Genomic DNA, 13,951 nt, shown 5'->3' on the forward strand with positions numbered 1-13,951 from the left:
GATGTAATGGGCACTGGGTGTTGTATGCAACTGATGAATTATCAAATTCTACCCCTGAAATTAATAACACAGTATATGTTAGCTACGCTGAATTTAAATAACAAATTAAAAACAAAAAAGAAAACATGTTGAGGAAAGAGGGGACTCTGCATTTCCATAGTCTTATGTTTACACATAGAAGGAAGGACTTTGATCCAGTATACTTCCAGCTCCCATCTCCCTCCCTCACTCACTGAGCTAGCCTGGAGAAGAAATAAGGCACGCTCTGATCGGATCCTTCTCTCCAACTTTCCTCTGAGCTAGCAAGTCCTCAGGACGCATGCTCTCTGCGTGGTAAGGGGCCCTGCCCTCCCAAGGTTGATCTTCATTTGCTTAGCTCTTCATTCAAGGGGAGGAAATTCAATTCTGGGTGTATCAGAAAACTCACCTGGGCATAGATCTAGAAAGTCATATCCTTCAATACAGCTTTTATCTGTTGCTTATCTCCATCAGTGTGTTGTTCAGTTTTATTTCTCAATCGGTTCCAACTTTGGGAGAGTAAAGGGTTTTCTCTTTTGGGACCCTCAAAAGAGCAAAAGTCCAAGATAAAAAAGAGAAACTAAAGCCAGCAAAAAGGAAAAAGGAGCCCAGCAGAAACAAAAACACTGCAGGGAACAAAAGAAAGCTTGCTCTGATTAATATTCTCATAGAACTAAGAGAATCTACTACACCCCATGAAACAAGTACAGGGTTCTTTAATAAAGGAACAGATGATGAACAAGAAAAGACTTCTAAAAATTAAGCACACGAGAGCTCAAATTTTAAACATTCCATAAAGGGGCTTAAAATAAAGCAGAAGATATTGCCTAGAAACTAGAACAAAAAGAAAACAATATGGAAATAGGAAAAAAAATTAAGTATTCTGTCCAGAAAATTAGGTATTCTGTCCAGGTTTTTTTTTTTTTTTTAATATAACTAATAAAAATTCTAGAAAGAAAGAAAAAAATTGAAAAAGAAAGAAAAATTACTAAAGATAAAGGTTTTCAGATTTAAGAATGTGAATCTTCTATTGAAATGGCTCATCAACTCTATAGCTTAATAAACTGAGGACAGAGGGAGAGGACAGAGAATACATACACACCATGAATCAGAGTAAAGCTTCCAGGGACAAGGCTTCTGGAGATAAACATTCCAGAAAGGAGTAAAAACAAATATACCAAAAATAAAATACTACAAAGGATAAGAATAGTATTAGGTTTCTCAATAGGAATAGTCACACAGAAGATAATAAAGCAATGTCTTCAAAATTCTGAAGGTAGATGATTTTCAACCTAGGATTCTTTATGACCTATCAGTCAAGTAAAGCTATTTTCAGATATGCAAGAGGTTAAAAAAACTTACATTCCACAAAGTTTTAGTCAAAGTAGTTACTGAAAGATACGCTCCAAGCAAACAAGGGAGTAAACCAAGGACAAGTGGTCTAGAAAAAAGGAGAATCCAAAAGAAGGGAAGAAGAAAGAGAAGTCTCTAAGATGTTCTGTTATCAGAACAAAATATTAAACACTCTGGAAAGAAATAGAGAAGTAAAAAGGAACTGCTGTGTTTGAACATACAATGAATTTAATGTTAAGTGTGTAAAAAATGCTGGAGCCTCTAGAAAAACATTTGCCTGTACAGAGGAGTGGGCAAATTGAAAATGATCACCAACCATAGGAAAAACAAAGATAATGCAAGAGGTGATCATCGTCATATATGACATGTCTCAGTGGTAAGCTTATGTATACGGTGGTAATAATGTTAAAACTAGCCACTGATATAACCAAAATTTATGACTTCACTGTAAAGGGTGGAAAGAGAACGTGAAGATGATAGGAGAAAGCTAAGTGTTTATCTTTCAGAGCTAGGTGCTAAGATAATGTCTGAAACTGGCAAATTAAGAAACAGCAGCATCCACCTACTATTAACAAAACCGGAGGAAATGTTAGGAAAACCAGCTGGAACAGCTGCGGGTCGCTGCCTACCAAGACTGAAAGATGGACAAGAGACAGTAGGCTACTGCTGGTTTCCACGTGAAGTTTTTCAGTAGCATTTACATCTTAAATATAGATCCATGTACTACTTTCATAAAAATATTACACTTCTAAACACTTCTGGACTAATAACATTTTCTTCTATAATAAAACAGTAAATTATAAATTCATACAGAAGTCAATTCAACATTATGTGCTGTCTATAAAGCACTATGCTGTGCCCTTGGACACAGAGGATTAGAACCCATTATTACATGAGGTTGACACATAAATAATGCAAGAGAGTAGGCTGAGAAGGAAGCAGCTGGCCTAGAGGCTCTACTTTAGAACATCAGCTCTCCGAGGACACCTCTGAAAAATCCCACCATAGTAATGTGGATATTGGTAGGGTCGTTCCAGTTGTGATCCAAGATAAGGAACACAAGATTCTTGCACTCAAGAACATTAGTAATGGTAAAGTAAGATTGTAAAATATGCTGCTGTTATTACATCTTCTTAGTGAGAAAATAAAAAGTAATGAAGCTTTTTATTTTCTGTACAATCTGCTGGGAGCCATTCTAAACGAAAAGTTATCAATGGTTTGTTTTCATCTGAAATATACACAATAGGTAATGTGCTTTGGAACTCAGCTCTATATTTTTATTAACGTTAAAAAAAAACTTAAATCATGAACCAGACCCATGCTTATTAAAATAGTCAATTATATTACAACATCGGGCTATCTGGAAAGCGTGGTAAGACTTCCTCCTGGCCTTAATGACCAAAAAAGAAGAGGAAACAGACGAAGTTTAACAGGGTTATGAACAGAATAATTTACCTAAGCAAAAATTATTCTCTACACTAATGAATGTACACATAAGTGGCAAAGGTTTGGGAGAAAAACATTGGACTAAAGTTTTAAAAATGGATCAGCAAAAGAATGTTATTCCTAAAAAAGCTAGCAATTACTTAGGATTTAGTAAAGAAAAAGACAGTAGAATATCCGAAAGTACTGGAGGCTGAGGGTCAATCAGGTTTGTACTAGGTTCTATGAATTTATTTTATTTTTTAAAGTTTTTTTTTTTTAATTTTATTTATTTATTTGAGAGATCACAAGTAGGCAGAGAGGCAGGTAGAGAGAGAGGAAGCAGGCTCCCTGCTGAACAGAGAGCCTGATGCAGGGCTCGATCCCAGGACCCCGGGATCATGACCTGAGCCGAAGGCAGAGGCTTAACCCACTGAGCCACCCAGGCAACCCAGGTTCTATGTATTTAAAAAAGATGTGGGGAATTCAGAGGTGTGACCGGAATACTGGAGCAAAATGACAATACTGTTGTTGCTTTGGTATTTGTCTGGCATCATGCTGAATGGTCTTTAATTTAAAAATTGTCTAGCATTCTTAAACTTTTTCTTTAAAAATCAGTGAAACAAGACAGTTAATATTTCCAAATATAAAAAATTTATAAACTACCAAAAAATCAAGTAGAAAAACTTATAAAATTATAAATATCATTCTAATATGATGTTATTAAATATAATCTTAAGAAATAAAATAAAACTACTGGAAGTAATTATTCTAAAAAATTAAATCATAACAGAAACTGATTTTTGTGTTATTTTAAGCAACAAAGTGTCTCAGTAATGTATGTACATTTTCATGCAAACTTTTCCAGTTGCTCTTTCTGATTCAATACTGGTCAGAGAAATAGTGGAGAGATAGTAAGTCTACTCCTTATCTTGTTGATAATTTTGGGGAAAAATAATCTTCTTGAACAACTTCTTATTTTATACCAAAGGCTATCATCTTTGTATTGATTCTGAATTGTTTATTTTTTTCCAAAGAAAGCTGTTCCTAGTAGAGTAGTTTTCACCATGTGTAAGTTAATTAACTATACCATTTTCAGCACTTTTATATTTACATTTCACTTCTCTGAAGATCACTGAAATACAGTCAGACATGCTTACATAAGAAACTTTGTTTTGCTGTCATTTTCTTGTCTTTTAAGATACAGGAATTCTTAACAGATGCAACCTTACCCCACATTTTTAATCCAGTATTAACTCTCTGGATAGAGCAGAGCTTGGTTCAGCAAGTACTTCCATCATAAACTGATTAACTGGGTTACTAATTTTCATCAAGATTACATGCCTTGGATTGCAAACTGGTCATTTTGTGGAAAGGCCCAGAGCTGGTTTCTCCAGCAGCGACGAGCTGCAAGGCTTCCCTCAACTTCAGACCCCCACCTGCCCCTGCGCCAGGCTCCTGGCGCGGAGCTGTGGCACCCTTAACAGCCACAATACCTAGGACTCAGCTGCTCGTGCTCCTACACTTGGAGCATTTACTTAGCACTTCGGTAGAGCTGCCAGTCAGGCTTGCCACAGGAAGGTTAACCCTTCCTACCCCAAGGAGAAACGAGTCAGCTTCCAGAGCAGCCTATTCTACTCTGGCAGATTTTCTGGTTGGGAGGCTAAGGGAGAGAGGTGACGAGGTAGTGAGGGAACAGAGTTACAAAGCTGCAACAGGCTTAAGGCAATAGAGCAGGTCCTGCTGACTCTGACAGGGACACAGCGAAGTCAAGAGATGAATAACACTGCAGGCTGATATTTGAAATTAGGGTTTTTCCAGCCACAAAAGTACTATTTTAGTATGTTTCCTTTTTCTTGGTTTTAACATGTGCTATTTTTTACTGAAACTGATTTGCCTTTCCAACTATATTTTCCTTGAGCTAGTATCACTGAAACAAAAAAAATCAATGGTTGGAGGAGTTCAAGATTACACAATTACACTGATTTGTGCAACTGAAAAAGTAGGTTAATAAAAAGAACAATTGAGACCAAGTATTCTAAAATTATTTTCCACTGAATAAAATAGGCTACTGAATTCCAGATATTTTTAAAATGCTTTTACAAAAACGATGATAGCTTTTATTTTATAATGTATCTACTTAGTTCTTTTTTTTTTAAAGATTTTATTTATTATGTATCTACTTAGTTCTAATATCACACTTTTCTATACACTACTAAAGAGGTCTCACAATTTGACTCAATTTCTTAAAAATTCGTATCAGTTATCTTAAAATAAGTTCATATTAGGTACTAATGAATGATTATTTATTGAAGATTGTTAAAACTGATACAAACTAAACATTTAATAATAGCTGTAAAACCTTAAACTATGACCCTTGGAAAAAGTGTTAATTTCCCGAATAAGGAAAAACCCATAATGTTAACTTCACTCTGCACGTATGTGATATTTGTTATTATTAATAGTCATGGTTAAAGTCTAAGAATCAATGCTTAAGTTAGCACATTAATTTCTCTATAGTTGTATTTCCTTGTATTTTTAGTCTTTATCCTCCTGATAACAAGAATATAAAATGAGAAATTTTACAAAAATTCTATATTAATCAGAATTTAAAAACCATAGCTACCTTTCCCAGCACACAGTTAAAAAGAATGGAATACAAAATTTTCCTAAAGAAATATTTTTATGGGGTGCTTCAGTGGTGCAGTCAGTTGAGGGTCTGACACTTGATTTCAGCTCACGTTGTGATCTCAGGGTCATGAGATTGAGCTCGGCGCCAGGCTCCGTACCCAGTAAGGAGTCTGCCTGAGACTCTCTCTCTCTCTCTCCTTCTGTCCCTCCCTTGTTCTTTCTCTCTCCCTAAATAAATAAGTCTTAAGAAATACACTCTTATAAATGTTATTAGTAATGTATGAATAAATAGGAAGATTCTGAATCTGGTGAAAAAATGTTGCAGACCTTTTCTACTCTGCATCACCTCTATCAAGAATAGTTCTAAAAATGAGTATTATACCTAAAAGACAAAGTAAGAAAAGTATGACAGTAACAATGCATTATGTCTGAACAGGTCAACATTCTTATAGTAAAATGAAATGTACAAATCATTACTTACTCAGACATTCTTTCAAAGCCAAAGCTTGAACATTAGCTAACTGTTTCTCTCTCTGTATAAGTTGTTCACCAGAAAAATGTGGAAGTGACAAGAAGTCAAAAGGAAAGCCTGAGAAATAGAGAAAAGTGTTAAGGATGTTCTATGACAATAATATTCAGTTCCCAGAAAACGTGTTATTACATAACTTTAAAAAATAAAAGTCAGTTACTCATATCTCTTGCTCATCTCAAAATAATAATTAAGATGAAGAAATTAGGGGCGCCTGGGTGGCTCAGTGGGTTAAGCTGCTGCCTTCGGCTTGGGTCATGATCTCAGGGTCCTGGGATCGAGTCCCATATCAGGCTCTCTGCTCAGCGGGTAGCCTGCTTCCCTCTCTATCTCTCTCCCTGCCTCTCCATCTACTTGTGATTTCTCTCTGTCAAATAAATAAATAAATCTTAAAAAAAAAAAAAGATGAAGAAATTAGCGTACTAAATTATTTTGCATTTTAAACTCTGATCTCCCTCTTCAACTGAGGGAATTTAGGTAACAGAGTAGAATTTCCTCCATCACATTTTCTTTTATGGCTTCAGCTATCGAAACTCCTATACAAAGCAGGGAGTATGGTAGCTAGTCTCTAAAGACACTCTCCCTAATCAACCACACTTACTAGTCACCCATTGTGTCCTTCCACAATGAACCCAGGCTAGCTCTATGAAAGCAATAAGGTACTCCAGTAAAGGTGACAGTGAATGAGTTCAGACTAGGTCAAAAAACCTGGAGGGTTCTTAGAACAATGCTCTAAGAGAAGATAGCAACCAGGTAAGAAATCAGACTATCCCAAGACTATAGTGTTGTAAGGAAGCCCAAGCTGTCTGTGAGAAAATAGACCATGAAGAGAACGTTAGATCTCATTCCAGCCATTCTAACCCAGGAGCCAAACAGGTAGGTGAAGAAGCGTTCTTACACAGCCTCCATTAAGTCTGCAGGAGAACAGAGCCCTAGCTTTTTAAGTGGCCGCACATGTATGGGGACTTCCAAATAGAACCATCCAGCTGAGCCCAGTCAACCCAAAGGACTATGAAAAATAATAACAAATAGTCATTTTTTAAGCTAACTTTGGAGTGGTTTGGCATACACTGATGGATAAGAAAAACTTGGAGAGGAAAAAAAAAGGGCAATAAAATGGAACAAGATACTTGAGAGGAAGTAAGTAAAATGAGAGCTAAATTATAGAAAAATATTATATGTTTAAAGTGGAAAATACAGGGATGCCTGGGTGATCCAGTCAGTTACGCGGCTGCCTTCAGCTCAGGCCATGATCCCAGCGTCCTGGCATTGAGTCCCACATCAGGCTCCTTGCTTGGTGGGGAGCCTGCTTCTCCCTCTGCCTCTGCCTGCCACTCTACTTGACTGTGCTATCTCTCCTCTGACAAATAAATAAATAAAATCTTAAAAAAATAAAGTGGAAATACAAACAGGGTGCCTGGGTGGCTCAGTTAAGTATCTGCCTTCAGCTCAGGTCATGATCCCAGAGTCCTGGGATTCAGCTCTTTGTCAGGCTCCCTGCTCGGTGGAGAGTCTGCTTCTCCCTCTGCCCCACCCCCTCATGCTTCCACACATGAGCTCTCTCTCTGAAGTAAAAAAATAAAATCTTTAAAAATAAATAAGTGCAAAATACTAAAAATTTCCTTTTTGGAATCAAAAGCTGACCTACTAAATTATACTAAGTATAATGAAAAATGGATGAATTATCTGTACTCTAAACTGTTTGTACATGCTGTAATATGTTCGAAAGAAAAGGTAAATTGAAAGTGAAATGGAGTTTGGGGAAAATAAAAGCATTAAAAACCACAGAAGTTAACTGCATATACTAACAAATATAAAAATATTTTCCCTCTAAAATTAACACTTACTCAGTTTGGCTTCTACTGTCCTTGCTTTCATCTTTCCATGAATTAAACTCAGTGCAAACGAGCCATTGATCTGGTTGGCTGAGTGAATCAATGTGGCTTTACATTTTCTGTTGTCATTACCTTGTAGCAGGAGATAATAGCTAGCACACTCTCCTTTCACTTCAACATCTGGAACTAAGCAAAAACAATGATCTTGTTAAGTATGTGAAAACTCAGCATGCAACAGGGCAGAATCAGTCATTTGACCCATAGGGCATAATGACTTTCTGTTATTTAAAAACAAGCTGTTAAGCAACCATTTTAAGTAGCACTTGTTTAACTCAGAAAACGGAAAGCAGACAATCATAACAAAATGATATAAAGCGTACACATTTTACCTTAAAATGATGTGTCCTTGTTCATTAACTCTTGATGTTGCCCACTAGAGTTCCATGATATCTTTCTTACATGACCACACTCATAACGTATCAACTACTCTTTCCACTCCTATCTCTTTAAAATAGAATAAACTGACCCTGTGAGCACACACACAATTCCACTGATGGAGAAGAAGTGTACAGACGCACTCCAGGGGAGCTTTTTGGTCCCTGCAGCGGCCATCCATAATGTATTTTACAGAGGGAATGGAGAGCATTCATTAATCTGGTGTGCCAGTTACATGAAGGTCACTTAAGACAGCTTCTTGTGTATTTTAAAAACAAATCAAGTGAGGGTTATAGCGAAGGTCAAAGAAAAACTGTGAAGCCTTTGAGATTAAAAATAGAAGTAGAGTCCCTTTTTTGTTGAAGATGGTAAATTGGACATAAGCATTCATTTTCACTATCTCTTGAAATTCCACAAAATGAGAATAAAGAGATTTTAAAAATAGCATAAATCTACAAGGACAGTCTATCTGACAGAAGAGACAACAGAAACTAATTTTGAAAGCAGGAAAGCAAATGAGTAATTGGTACAGACTGCTAAGGAAGCTGAGAAAAACAGTGGAGAAGGCTTAGAAGCAACGTAATTTATATTACAACCCCTGACAAGACTCTGGGTTGATGGTCCCAGAAGGCACTGGAAGCAACATGAAGGTGAAACAGGAAAACAGGTTGAAGTGTCTGAGCAGCTTGGCCTCCTGGCCAGTCCTTATTCTATTGTGACACATGATTGTCCTTTTCCTAGTGCAGAAAACAAGTGGTTTATTCACTGCTGAAAGTAAAACAAGGTGTCTCTGGCCTGAGAGATAGTGGACAGAGAGCAGGGTTAGAGTTGATTCTCAGTGGATTAAGCATGTACTTGTATATTGAGTATTGAGACCCTGTACCCTTCTTCACCTATATAACTTCTAGAATTATGCAAGCTAGATAACAGAATTGAGCTTTCTTGGAAATGTGGTCAGTCCTATAAGAAAGACTGAAGAATCCCAACGTTGGAGTCAGCTAAGGTGAGTTCACCCTAAAACAAAGATCAGAGTCAACAAGCTATACTCATGCACCCAAATCTTCCCATTAGCTTTCTGGTACCATCCCTTAAATGTGAGCAGGCAGACAAATGTTACAAGATCTCAAGGAAGGTTGCTAGTATGAGAACTAGATGTTAAAATGGAAAAAAAGTGACTTGCAAGGAAATAAAGAATACACAGTAAAAAGAAATCACACACACAAAACCAACCAACCAACCAATCGGATCACTACACTCCTCAGAGAAGATTCTGCATACATTAAACAAGAACAGGAGACTATAAGAACATTAATAAGAAAGAGCTCATGGAAATTAAAATTAAGAAAACGGGTAGAAGAAAAAGTTAAGTGAATGTACAGAATGTAAAGTAAAAATACGAAGAAATGGAAAATAAAAGAGAAGATAAAGAAAGACACACAAATCAAGAGGAACAGCTACATAGCACTAACAAAAGTGAGAACATAAACAGAAGGAAGGAAATTTCCAACAAAACAGCTATAAGAACACTTTCCTCCATAAAAAGACAAGCTTCCAGGCATGCTGAGAGCCCAATACAAGAATAAAAATAGACCCACCAAGGTGCATAATCATGAAAATTCAGAAGACTAAGAATAAGGAGAAGATTCTACAAAATTCCAGAGAAAATATGGGTTTTCTTTAGAGAAAATAAGAATGAGAAGAGCACTAGAATTCTAAACAACAGTGCTAAAAGCTAGAAGACAATGGGGCAATACCTTCAAAATTTCAGGATGATTTTAACAAATCTGCTCCACCAAAATAAGGACTAAAGGAAGAGACAGATTAAAGGCACCAACAAAGAAAGGGCAAAAGAAACTTCCATGACGATGAAAAAATAGTCTTTTAAATCCAAAGCTATAGAACAAAGCTAGAGAAACCATTCTGGATTAGACAGGTCACAAAGAGCTGGAAGAGATTTCTTACATATCCATGATTGATAGAATACCTAATGTGCCTGAAGGTACTGAAAGGAGTTTCGCCACTGGGGGAAGGCTTTGTGGCTAGATATAAAAAAAGATTCACTGAATCTAGCTGAAACAGAATACTGTACAGGAAAGGAAAATAAGATACATTACATGCTCAACTGTGAAGAGTGATTATATAATCATAATAATTGAAAAATTAGTATTAATTTAAAATAAAAAATTACTGTGAGAGGGAAATGTCAAGAATTTGAGTGTCTGTAGAGCAAAGGAGCTTAGAGGATTCATACTTCCCTGTTTGAAAACTTACTATAAAGCTACTGTAACCAAGGCACTGAGGTGCTGGTGTTAACAACATACAGGATAACAGAACTGAGAATCCAAAAGTAAACAGTCATGATTTTCAACAAAGGCACCAAGAAAATATGATGGGAGAAGGAATAGTCTTTTCAACACATGGTCTTGGAACAACCGAACAACCAATATGCAAAAGAATGAAGTTGGACCCTTTCCCACCTATCTCACATATTAATTCAAAATGGATCATAGACATAAATTTAGGAGTTACACTGTAAAGATCTTACAATAAAACAAGGGCATAACTCTTCCTGACCTTGGGAGCAGGCAATGGTTTGTTAAAGAAGAGATCCAAAGCACAGTGAAGAAAAGAAAAAAGAGAGAGAAAACTGAATTTCACCAAAATTAAATCTTTTGGGCTTAAAAGTACACCATCAAGAGAACAAAAAGTCAACCCACTATGGACTTGGGGTAATAACGATATGTCAGTGAAAGCTTATCGGTTTTAACAAATGTACCCTTAGGGTTGAATGTCGGTAATAGGGGAGGCTATATGTGTGTGAGGATGTCAGCTATTCAGAAACACTCTGTACTTTCTACTCAATTTTGTTGAGTATCTAAAACTGTTCTAAATAAATAAAGATTATTAATTTTAAAAAGTATCTATATGACATGGATAAACATGAGAATTAAATACAAGCTGCGTAGGGAAAGTGCTTAGATCAATGACTAACATATACTAATTATTCAGTAAACACTACCAATTATTAGCTAAAAAGGCCATGTAAATCAAAACCACACAGAAGTACCATTTCACCTCCCTTGGATGAATGTAACAAAAAATACAGACAATAACAGGTACTGATAAAGATGCAGATAAAGTGGAACTCTTCATGCTGTTGGGAATACAAAAATGATATAGCTACTGTCTGGCAAGTCCTCAAAAAAGTTAAACATATAATCAATATATGACTCAAAATTGCCACTCCCAGGTTTTTATCCAAAATTATTTTAAGCATATGTTCACATAAAAACATGTACACAGGGCATCTGGGTGGCTCAGTGGGTTAAGCCTCTGCCTTTGGCTCGGGTCATGATCTCAGGGTCCTGGGATCGAGCCCCACATGGGGCTCTCTGCTCAGCAGGGAGCCTGCTTCCCCCCCACCCCCGCCTGCCTCTCTGCCTAGCTGTGATCTCTCTCTCTGTCAAATAAATAAATAAAATCTTTAGACAAACAAACAAACAAACATGTACACAAATATTCACAGCAGCATTATTTACCCGAAAGGATCAACAGTTAAAGTGTCCTTGAACTGATGTATGAATAAATAATAAGTGATATGTCCAAATGAGGAGTTGTATTCAACAATAGAAAGAATGAAGTATTGGTGTTGTCATACAACATTACGCTATGTGTGAGAGAAGTCAAACATTAAAGATGACTTGTTTATTGTATGATTACATTTAAATAAAATATCCAGAATAGGCAAATCTATACAGAAGGAAGTAGATGAGTGATTGCCTAAAGGTTGGGGGAGGAGCAGGCAATGGGTATAGGAAGGAACTGCTAAAGGGTTTGGAGTTGCCTTCTGGAGACAAGATAATGTCCTAAAATTGACTGTGGTGATGGTTATACAATCCATCCTATGATTAGGCTAAAAACCATGGAATTGTATAATTTAAATGATTGAATTGAACAGTGTGTGAACTGTATCTTAACACAGCTTTTTGTTTTAATTTATAATAATCTTAGGAATGTAAGGTCTGCTCACAAAAGAAGTTCTTAGCATTTTGGAATTTCTATGTGTGTGTGTGTCTATGTGTATATAAATATACATATGAATGCTTCTATGTAAATATCTGTATGTACATAGTATATGTGTATGTGCACTATGAAAACTGTACACTAAGAAAACTGTAATTTTATTAGAAAACAATTTATTGCACAGATGAACATACTGTGATTAAAGCTTATTCCCCCAAACAACCATGAAGTACAAAAATAAATTTATGCAATAGATATTAATACCGTTCATAAACATCAATCATAAAAAAGGAATTTAAATAGAGGTTTTAGGAAGGAAAAACACTGTTGTTACCAGTTGCATTTGAAACTAAGGTTTGCTAAGACTTATAGTGACTTTTTAATTCGTTTACCAACTTGGCACTTAGCCAATTCAAGTTACTGGTGTCCCTTCAGTCCATGGCATTCTTTCCACATTTATTTTAAATCCCATCCCCTCTATTAGCATTTTAACCATGGAAGCCTGTAATTACAGCAATCTTATTTTCCTCAAAAGAAACATATTTATTTTAAAGAACTCCCCTAACCATAATGACTATGAAGTCATTTAAAAAATGTTCCAGGTTTGGCAGGTGTTAATTGAAGACTTATTAAGTAATTTCTATGTAAATATCACGGAGAGTAATAGATTTATAATTAGCATTGTCACTCAAATTTCATAGTTCTCCCTAATGAAATAACAGTAAGTGATTACAACAGAAAATTTGTTTTCTTCCTTTTTTTTTTTTTTTTAAGATTTATTTATTTATTTTAGAAAGAAAGAGAAAGAACACACACCAGGACGAGGGGCACAGGGAGAGACAGAACCTCAAGCAGACACGCTCACCGCCCCCGGAGTGTGGGGCTCCATCTCATGACCCTGAGATCATGACCAGAGCAGAAATCAAGTCTGAGACACTTAATGGACTTAAGGCACCCAGGGGCCCCTATATATTTTCCTGTTATTTTTTATAACATCAACTTGTAAGAGATTGGCTTGCACGCCCTCTCTTCAACAAAACAAACAACTTTTTTGGATCTACTATACAGGTAAAATGAGAGAGGCAGAATACAAGTGCCATTTAATTGTATCAAATTTTACAAATAACATATAAACTATAATGAAGAGATAGATCATTATTAGTTTCATTAGCAATCAAAATTCTAGCAAAATAAAAATAAAGTCATATTTTATACCAATAAGTTTCTCAGTGGTCCTTAAAATTCTGTAATATCCCCTCTTTTTAAAAGTTTAACAATATAAAATATAAGATAGTATTAATGTAAAGAAGAAATAATATCGATATATTGAAAAATATCTCAGGATGACGAGGGTAGTAAAGTATTCTAGATAAGTAAATCCTCTGACTTACTGACAAGTATTTTATATATATGTACGTCTCAAGAAACAACAAAATAATATACGTAATTATTTTGATAATCAAGTTAAACATTAAATGGTAAAATAAAATCTAGCCTTCAATGTAGGCATTTTAGGAGGCTACACACTATCAACAATATCATTGTTCAAACAATTCTAGACTCAACTTTTTGAAATGGTCCTTAGGGTCAGCTGGGGAATCATAAGGGGGAAAAAAACGGCAACAATGAGGTAATTATATTCACAAAGCATTTTCAAAAAATGTATTGCCTTCCTTGATTTCCCACTTTATTCATCAGACCAGGC

The 13,951-nt window shown here is 35.9% G+C and overlaps 1 protein-coding gene across 4 annotated transcripts in view; it reads right to left on the reverse strand.

Moving 5' to 3' along the window:
- Window positions 1–13,951, reverse strand: part of LOC122904336 (MDM2 binding protein) — a 74,780-nt gene that overhangs the window by 30,766 nt on the left and 30,063 nt on the right. For 3 of the 4 annotated variants that reach the window (XM_044245027.1, XM_044245029.1, XM_044245026.1), the window contains 2 exons: window positions 7,801–7,974; window positions 5,906–6,013 (listed from right to left, as the gene is read on the reverse strand). In XM_044245027.1, the coding sequence (XP_044100962.1) occupies window positions 5,906–6,013; window positions 7,801–7,974 (282 nt within the window). The remainder of the gene's footprint in view (window positions 1–5,905; window positions 6,014–7,800; window positions 7,975–13,951) is intronic. The other variant, XM_044245028.1, reaches the window with a different exon arrangement.

The sequence above is a fragment of the Neovison vison genome, chromosome 4 (assembly GCF_020171115.1).
Source record: "Neovison vison isolate M4711 chromosome 4, ASM_NN_V1, whole genome shotgun sequence".
Taxonomy (NCBI): Eukaryota; Metazoa; Chordata; class Mammalia; order Carnivora; family Mustelidae; genus Neogale; species Neogale vison.